Source organism: Electrona antarctica (assembly GCF_951216825.1).
Source record: "Electrona antarctica genome assembly, chromosome: 1".
NCBI classification, from domain to species: domain Eukaryota; kingdom Metazoa; phylum Chordata; class Actinopteri; order Myctophiformes; family Myctophidae; genus Electrona; species Electrona antarctica.
The window spans coordinates 40449701-40459175 of NC_136806.1; the positions used below are offsets into that span (position 1 = coordinate 40449701).

General features: G+C 41.6%; 1 protein-coding gene across 1 annotated transcript; it reads left to right on the forward strand.

Moving 5' to 3' along the window:
- The first annotated feature begins 829 nt into the window (after positions 1-829).
- Positions 830-5703, forward strand: LOC306923572 (large ribosomal subunit protein uL24). Its single transcript, XM_079501752.1, has 4 exons — positions 830-916; positions 2132-2303; positions 2577-2717; positions 5537-5703. The coding sequence occupies exons 2-4, from the start codon at positions 2136-2138 to the stop codon at positions 5663-5665; spliced, it is 438 nt and encodes a 145-aa protein (XP_079357878.1). The 5' UTR covers positions 830-916; positions 2132-2135; the 3' UTR covers positions 5666-5703.
- Positions 5704-9475: the final 3772 nt, after the last annotated feature.

The following is a 9475-nucleotide window of genomic DNA, read 5'->3' on the forward strand; positions in this document are numbered from 1 at the left end:
TATGAAATACATCCCAGGACTACTGCTGGAGTCTTTCAACTTTACTAACTGAAGTCTAACATAGGCTACAAAAGAACAATATTCAACACTAAGGACATCTACTCTGCAACACACGGGTTGGTCCTGCTGTTTTCCTGTTTATATAGGCTACTGCGTAACGACGCAATTAACCGAGTTATTCGTGTGCCATGGGCCCATGGCATAACCCGTGACTACCGGACGATGATGATAAAATAGATGGAAGAAACTTCTCCCAAATGTGTTAAGAATGTATTGCTTTGGCGCCATCTCGTGGCAATTTCTCATATGATCAACTCGGGGGATCAACTACTAGTCTCGGAAACCGGAAGATTTGTTTGGGAATATCAATCTGCTCGAAAACAACATCAACAAACATCATTAACAACAATAATAATAATAAACAGATTTGCAACATTTGAAGTAAGCAAATTTGCTTTATAAGGAAATAAACGTTAACTCAACTTGAAATAAAAAATGAATTTGAATCAATGATATCTAATAAAAATAAGTCTAAACAGCGTTTCTATATTTTTTGTAATGGTGGCAGCGGTGGCCGAACGGATAGCGGAGCGGTCTTGATACCGGAAGGTCGCCAGTTCGAATCAGCGGTCCGACACGTTAAAATTACCACCGCTGAAGTGCCCTTGAACAAGGCATTGAACCACTACGATGAAATGTGTTCTATGAGCAGGGCCTGGCTGGAAACAAGTTCTTGAGCTTAGCCCAGATACCCTGGGTAAATATAGTAATTTCATTTCATTTCATTTCATTAATAAAAGTTATTTTTTGTTCTCGTTCTTCTTCGTAGTTCTCGCGGGAGTCCGGTGTGAACTAATGCCGGCGGAAGTACTTTGAAATTCTCTTTTCCGCCGGCCATAGAAGAATCATCGGCAGGGTAAGAATTCACTGCTGATGATCACCAAAGTTATCCTCATGCATCATACACATCCGTGCTATAAGTTACCCCACAATGGCCCGAGCATTAAGCTTATCTTGTCACAGTTCAAGAACGATTGATATGAAACCCAAGTTTCATATAGATGATAACGTAAAACGCACCAGTTTAAAAGCACCCCCCCCCCCCCCCCCCCGTTCGAGTGTCTGTCTGTATCCGCATGTCGATGCGCTTGGGACGGTCCGATGCGCTAAAAAGCTCCGGAGATCATTTCGAGAGGCCCTCGTCCACATAACTAGTAAACAGGACGGTAAACAAAACTTAACAATAGTGGAATGTGTTGTAGTTAGCAGCCGTGCTAATAGTAGCTGTAAGGTTATCTGGTGCTACTAGCTAGATATGCTGTTATGCTACCATGTATCACACCGTGCTAGTCCAGTTCGATTATAATATTTAAAGCTGGTTACCCCACAAATTGTGGAATTGGAGTTTGGTTACGTTCTCTAACTTCTGTTATGTTTGTGACTGGCTACTCATTGCCTGGTCCAGTCCTCGCATGCAACTGCTTTTGCTAAAGGCCTAAACAATTTGCAACTCGTTGGCTGATAAAATCCATAGTTTCAATATTTTACATGACCAAAAGAATGTTTGCACTAGCTTACTTAACTCCCAACTTGAGTGCCCATGTCACGTTTTCGGCTTAATGTTTGTAGCGTGTCAAAGTAGTTATACTGTGGAAAATGTATGTTGGTTCCTGGTTCACCTTATTTAGATATGAATATAGGCCTATTGTTTGTACACAAATGATTAAAAAATTGCACGTTTAGACAAATGCCAAGTTAGTTGAATGTTATTTCAATTATCCTGCTACTTGACGGTTTTTCTTTGCACTCTGTTTTGCGCTTTTATCTTGTCATTTGACTAAGAACACACTAGTGTATACTATTCATTGTACAGATGTTCTACTGATGGATGTTAGGTTCTTAGCTAGCTTGCTTATTATCCTTGACTATTTCTATGTATTTGATGTATTACCATGTGGTGGTCTTGCTTACTGTAAATTGCTCTGGATTAAGGAGCGTCTGCTAAATGCCTAAATTGTAAGTTAACTTAATGCCATTTAATTCAGCCGTGCACATGTAAATTGCTCTGGATAAGTATCTGCTAAATTGTATGTGATTGTTAATGAACACACTCCATTTCTTTCTTTTGCAGCATCATGAAGCTTAATCCATTGGTTTCATCCTCGCGGCGCAAGAACCGCAAGAGGCACTTCAATGCCCCCTCACACATCCGTAGGAAGATTATGTCCTCCCCCCTCTCCAAGGAGCTCCGTCAGAAGTACAACGTGAGGTCCATGCCCATCCGCAAAGATGACGAGGTCCAGGTGAGGATGTTTTGGATTGTTGAGACATTGATTCAGGGAGCAGGAATATGTAGATATGTTTTGTTGTCATAGTTGCTTAACCCTGTCAACCTGGTGTCTGTATTTTGGGCATGGCATAGGCTTGTTTGTTTTTTATTTCCACTGGCAAGATTTGTCTGGCTTCCAGGCTACTTTAGATCGGCTCTGTTTTGGCAAGTGACAGACGGGTGTACTGCAGTGTGCTGTAAATGAGGCTTAAGTTAACCCTTATTCTTTCTGTGTGTGCATCCAAAGGTGGTCCGTGGACACTACAAAGGCCAGCAGATTGGCAAAGTCGTACAGGTCTACAGGAAGAAATATGTCATCTACATCGAGCGCGTTCAGAGGGAAAAGGCCAATGGAACTACAGTCCATGTCGGCATCCACTCCAGCAAGGTGAGGTGTCTCTGACTAGACAGTAAATCACTTGAACATTTCACAATGCAACATTGGTTATTCTATTAAATTATGTATTGTAATATAATTGAGATTAACTTTCTATTACACATTTCCATTTTGCATCCATATTGCTTTCATGTCTTAATACAAAATAAGTTTATACAGGCAAATTACAGTAAGTATGACCATGGTTGATTTGCGTCGTTTTGTGCAGTGCTGGTGCCTCTGCCTGGCATCGTTCACTTCCCGTTGACCATGCAGAGTTAAAAAATTCTACCGTATTGCTCATCTTCAAATTACAAAATGGGTTGTATGCTCTCTTCCATATCGGTAGACTTCACAAGCCCAAAAGTATGATTCAGTTTTTACAAAACTATCAGTAAAACGGCAAGTGAATTATCGTTTATCAGCTTTGTTCTATTGTGAAGCTGCAATACTTTGCTTTTAACTACAGCAGTCAGCGTAACTGCCAGCATTCTGATATGTGCTGTATGCTTACAGATTTCTTGCTTTCTCTAGTAGATAAGTCTTTGGTTGTATTCCACATGTGGAACATTATTGTAAGTTGTTTGAATGTTCAAATTGGATGGCAAGTACAGCACATCATAGAATGCCTACTACATAATGTTGGAAAACCCTAGCCGCAATTTGCAACTCTAGATTATTTTTTAATAATGGGATGAATCTAGTGTTGCAATACCCTCCATTGACTCCCTACTCATCCATTTTGTTTTTGCGATCTGCTTGTATTAAACAACGTTAAACTCACCAACATTGCAGCTCTAGGCCAAGCTTGAATTATCCTCTTTCAATCTGCCGAGCTTTTGTTTCATAAAAATCAACCGTAGACATGTTATGAGCTAGAAATTCTGTCTAACGCCAGGGCTCCACCGGACGCGTTGCGTTGCGTCTGCGTCGCGTCAAAAAACGCACCGGTTCAATTTTAATGCACGCGTCGCGTCTCCGTCAACGCGGGCAGTGGAGCCACCCTTCATTGATTAAAAAGGGAACATTCCCTGACGGTGACGGAGACGCGACGCTGACGCGCCCGGTGGAGCCCGGCCGTAAGTGAATAAAAGTGATTATTTTGCTGGAGTTTGGAAGCACTCGTCGTAAGTCACTGAACGCCCCTGTGTACCACCTGTTTTGAATTTGCACATAATGCAGGAGGCAGCAGTGCGACCCGTTAAAAAACAAGTGCTTCCAAACTGCAACACTTATAATCACTTGCACAGAATTTCTTGACAAAGTAACTCACGGTGGATTATTATGAAAAAAAAGCTCTGCAGATTGAAAGAGGATAATTCAAGTTTGGCCTAGAGCTGCAATGATGGTGAGTTTAACATTGTTTAATACAAGCAGATCGCAAACGCAATGGAGTAGGGAGTCAATGGAGGGTATTGCAACTCTAGATTCATATCATTATAAAAAAATCTAGAGTTGCAAATTGCGGCTAGGAAAACCCTTGCATATCTTCTGTGGAAAATGTTCAGTTCACAGCGCATTGTGACATGTTGACTTGTAGATGGGCTGTTTGCGGATGATATATTTAGTAGAGGGGAAAGGAGTGTACCACGTATTAGATCGGGGGGACCCTGGTCAACTAAGTATGTAGGCTAGTAGAAGTACATAGATTACATTGTTTTTGTATCTGGAGGATACTTAATAGATGACCACTTGTGTTTTAATATAGTGTATAATCCAGTACATAAAGGGGACAAAGTTTGGCAAATCTGTACCCCACTAAGTGGAAATATGTTGGCTGCATTTGTTCTATATTGTCTAATGAATAAATATATAATGCTTGACCAGGCCCAGGGATGGTTTTAGGTCATCACGTGTCCCACAGTCTAGTGGGCTGTGTCTGAGACCTCACTTTTGCTTTGCTGCACCGAAACGTCCCACACCTGTCCTCGGGCCGTTGATGGTTGTCCACTCCTCGTGGGGGAGGTGCGGCTAGACAAGAAAATCTGGATCTTGTGACTTGTGGTGAAACCTAGATGGTTCTGCTGCCTCCACTGGTTCCTCCATCTTGCCTTCACACAGGAAGCCTTGTATTAGACAAACTGGTTTTGTGCAGAACCGTTCTTGGGCCTGTGTGGTGACTTGAGGCGGGTGCTCTGTGGTGTCTCTGTGACGACCTTGTGGGTGAGGAGGTGGGGCTCTCATCTGTGCCTTCTGAGCAAGAGGTGTAATGTATTATTCTCTTAAGTGCATTTGGGTTTTACACTGTTCATAGCAGCAGCTAGAGCGTTTCATGTGTACACTACACATGTGTATTATACTGTAGGTGTATTGAAGCTATGGTGTGTGTGTGTGTGTACACATGTGTATTATAGGTGTCTTGAAGCTACAGTATGGTGAATTTGGGCTTGCTGTGCAACTTGATACTTTTTTTTAATCCTATCATTCTATTGAGGACAATGCTCGCTCTCAAATGTTGTAAAATGTATTGAAATGCGCTGTTTTATGTACAGTTGCAGTTTTGCCAGAATGAAAACCCAGTATTTGGAAGTGTCCAATGATTTCTTCGTTAATGCATAGGATCTTAGAATAATTGAAATCGCCCCATCTTGCTCTCACTGTTGCTCCTTCATGAAACATTTATTTTCCCCAGCATCTGGGCCATGAATGTGCAAGACTAGAATGGTAATATAGGTAGGAGTGCAGCAAAATCGATTATAAAAAAATCAAATGCTTTTCAACAAAGCTGATCTATCATAGTTGTGAGCTTGCTCGCTATTTTTACTAAACACCATTGTACAAATGTTATTCATGTAGATTTGTTCATAAAATATCTATGTACTACTTTTCAGGTGGTCATCACCAGGCTAAAACTGGACAAGGACCGCAAGAAGATCCTGGAGCGCAAGGCTAAGTCCCGCGCTGATGGAAAGGAGAAGGGCAAATACAAGGAGGAGACCATTGAGAAGATGCAGGAGTAAAATTTTTGCTATTCAATAAATGTATAAATGGAATTCAATTGTCTGTGTTGTATTTTCATCAGAAGTACACTGAAAGCAGCTTATATTATTACAGCTGTTCAAAAATGTTAGACACAATTTACTATATATGCGCAATGTACACTATAGAGAGGCTGGTATAGTGTAAGATGTTTATCACTTCAGATAAAGTGTGACAGAACTATTGTACATGGTGACCATTTTAATATAAGGGACCAAGGTTTTAGACTGGGTTCCAGCCGGAATCGCTGAGTTCCGTGAAATTAGCGGGGTGCATACTTAGTTTAGACTAGTCATTGGTTAGACATGGGTTAAGGTTAGGTTTAGGTGTGCTGCCCCGTGGGAGGTTAGGTTTAGGGTAAGGGTTTACCCAAATTAGCGAGTGACAAAACAAATTCATGGAATGCAGTGTTGCAGGCTACTAAGTTTTATTCTCTAGTTTAAGGTGATGACTCTTGAAAGGAGTTGGAAAACTGTATTTTGAGCCTGTAGTATAGTTTTGTTGTAAACCAGTAAAGCAGTCTTATAATATATGATGGTTTAAGGGAGATGCAAATAACTTATTTTTCTGGTTTTTTTTTCCAGTACAATCCTAGGTTGTGAGTTTTATTGCTGAACTTGATATTGTGTCTTTCAGTTTAAGTTTTGGTTCCTACTTCCTACATTGTTAAATGTTTCCTAAGTTCAATAGCTCACCCCAGTTTATGTTTTTCTCATGTATATAAAAAAAAGCATACAATTAGGGGGCAATAGAAAATGCCGTGACAGGTGTCCCACATTACTTGCATTATCAACAATTTTGATGAGGTGTAAAAAGTTAACTGAATGTTTTATAATGGTGAGGTCTTATCCACCACTAGGGGATGCCAAACGCTACAAAGAATTGATGGCTGAAAAGGGAAATGCTAATCTTAATGTGTAGCCATGTGATATTGAATGTTTTCAGGTAAAGGATTGTGGAGCAGTTTAATGAGACTAGGGCAAGTTTGTTTGTTTGCAAAATGACAAAGGGGTAAAAACTGAAATGTTTTATAACGGAGGTCTTATCCAGCACTCGGGGTGCCAATCTTAACAAATGGATAATCAAAATCATGAGCAATAATTATAGGGACAAAAATGGAAACGTTTGCCTACCCTAGCAAACCTAGCTGTGGCTGACTTTAAAAGTGTGAGCTGACTTCTGTTAAAAAAGACTCGGTTCACATATGATCACACTAATCAGGATGTGCCATTTTGTGGCAATCACAAATTTGAGTTAATTGGCTACAGTATAAAACAATCATTTTCTCAAAGGCAAAATAAAGGCTATTCAATATACAGTAGCCACAAATGGAAGAAGTGGTTACAAATAAAATCTTAGTCTAGTAGGGTTTCCCCGCTGCACCATGGCTTCTGATGCTTTGTTACAGCTTAGTTTCATAATGGAATTTCAGGGTCATATATATACTTACAGGCCTGTCTGAAAACAAGACCCTACTACAGTACTTATAATGTAAGACAGACAACTGTAGTCATTCTTGAAAGTATACAACCCTTTTGAATTTGTTGACAGATGGGTGGAGCCTGCACACCATTAGGTACAGAAAATAGACAATTCCTTATTTGTCTGACATTTTGATCCTGTGGATCTTCATCAGGTAATTTTCTTTGTACCTAATATGGTGTGCGAGCTTCATCCATCTGTCAACTGAAGGGGGACTGCCAGTGCCCATAGATCCGAAGTCCCGTTAGTCCGAACATGCATTAAGATTGGCGTATTCTACGTCCTCTTGGATCCCTTTTGGTTTAGGCAGTTTTTCCTCGTATTTAAGAACAGCATTTTTATTATATTTTCATCTTAACTGCATTTTCTGATTAAGATTAGCTTGGGGTTCACAACTTCACATATTTTCAAGCATGGCTCTAATTAAGAAATTACTCATATTGGTTTAAATATAGACCTACATTCAGGATTTGGCATTAGCAATTTTTGTTGGGTCCCATAAGTCCAATTGGTCATTGAGGGGGTTCCACGGGGTCCCCAGCCAAATTAGTTAACATAAAAAGCATTTTAACCACTTTAACCTTATATACATTGGCTATTTGAAAATATGCTTTGAAAATTATGACAAGAGTATAGCTTTGACCTTTGAGTATGTGCCAAAAAGATCACTTCAGTTCCGTTTATTTATTTCCAATTTTGTTGGACAACAAGATACGTTATATGCATTAGTGCAAGACATAATTACAAAATAGTGGGAATGTGTGTGCATAATATGACAGAAATTGCATGTTGTGTTCAAGATTTGAGGCTTTTTGTTCAAAACGGACCAATCCTGCAAACTTTGGAAGGCTATCTTAGCCAATGGGGATGGAATATGGGGAAGCGGACAGGTCCTTGTTGATCACATGACTATAGAGAGTGCATACCGATTTGCGTATGGATAAAATGTGTACGAGTAATATAAAGAAATGTGTTTTGCAATAAACAGCCTCATAGTTGTGCTATAATAGGACGTTGTTGGCATCCAGGGAGTGTGTGCACAGTTTGGCATCGACCGGGGCACCGGGCCAACGGTGCCGGAGATTAGCTGTACGCGGACGGACACACACACACACACACAGACAGACGGACGGACGGACGGACGGACACATGGACGGAGTGCAAAACGCATTCCCCCCATGCCTTCGGCTGGTGGAGACAAAAAGGAAAATCCAAGGCACAAGTTGTCAAGTCCATTTGAGTTGATAAAGAGTCCAAGATGCTGGAAAAGGGGACAGGGAGGAGCATAATGCTTATCGAGCCCTAGCCATTTAGCAAAGAATAGAAATAAACAGTGCAAGTATAAAATAGGCTATTCATTTATGAAAAAAGACGAAATGCAGAGATACAAATTTACTGCCCGACAGACGAAGTCAAGACACTGGTTGCCTCTTGTCGTTCACCTCCATCTCCCACTTCTCCAGAAAACCCTGCAGGTTTAAGTTGAACACATCGATTCCCTTCAACGACAGGTCTACCCCATTAGGACAATACAGCTCTTTGTTGGAGCCGCACCAGATGTTGTCATGGGCCAGAGTGGTCCCGCCAAGCTCTGTGTGGATGCGACGGTTCACCGTGGTTCTGACCAGCTCCATCTCGTTGCCATCGGGCGAGTGGTCCCACACCATGCGAGGCAGAATGTTGGACCACACCAGCAGACACTGTGGGAAGATGCTCCTCATGGAGGTCAGGTCATTCTTCATTGAGGCCAGGAGATCCGTGGGGCTGTCCGTGCTCAGGTCGTTGCCGCCCAGGTGAATGATCAGCATGTCAGGATTGGGCCATGTCTCCTTCAGTTGGTGGAGCAGGGGCAGAAGCTGGGGCCAGGTCATGCCCAGATGGCTCTTCCACCGGATGGTCACGTTGTTGGGGTCCATGCCCAGCTGCATACCCTCCTCCGGGGCCAGGGACGTGGCTCTGACATGAGCCTTGTCCACGAGCAAGTGGCCACAGACCCACACATTCCTCAGAGGATTGCCTATAGGGGAAGTTGACAGGACGAGGTCTGAGTTACAAAGCCTCTTGGAGTGATAATACTTTTTAGTTTTGTAGCCTTTTTTGTAACCACTCTGTTGGCAAGAGAGTGGCTCTTAACTGGTTTGGGTTCAACCCAGACCCAACATTTGTGCTGTGTCCTTGACATCAGGATAAATACTGTGAACAATGCCAGGATAAACGTTACAATAAACACCAAAAACACATCTAAAATACACTGATGAGGTTCCTTATATGATTTTATACGTGGTTTAGTGCAGTGTTTCTCAAAGTCG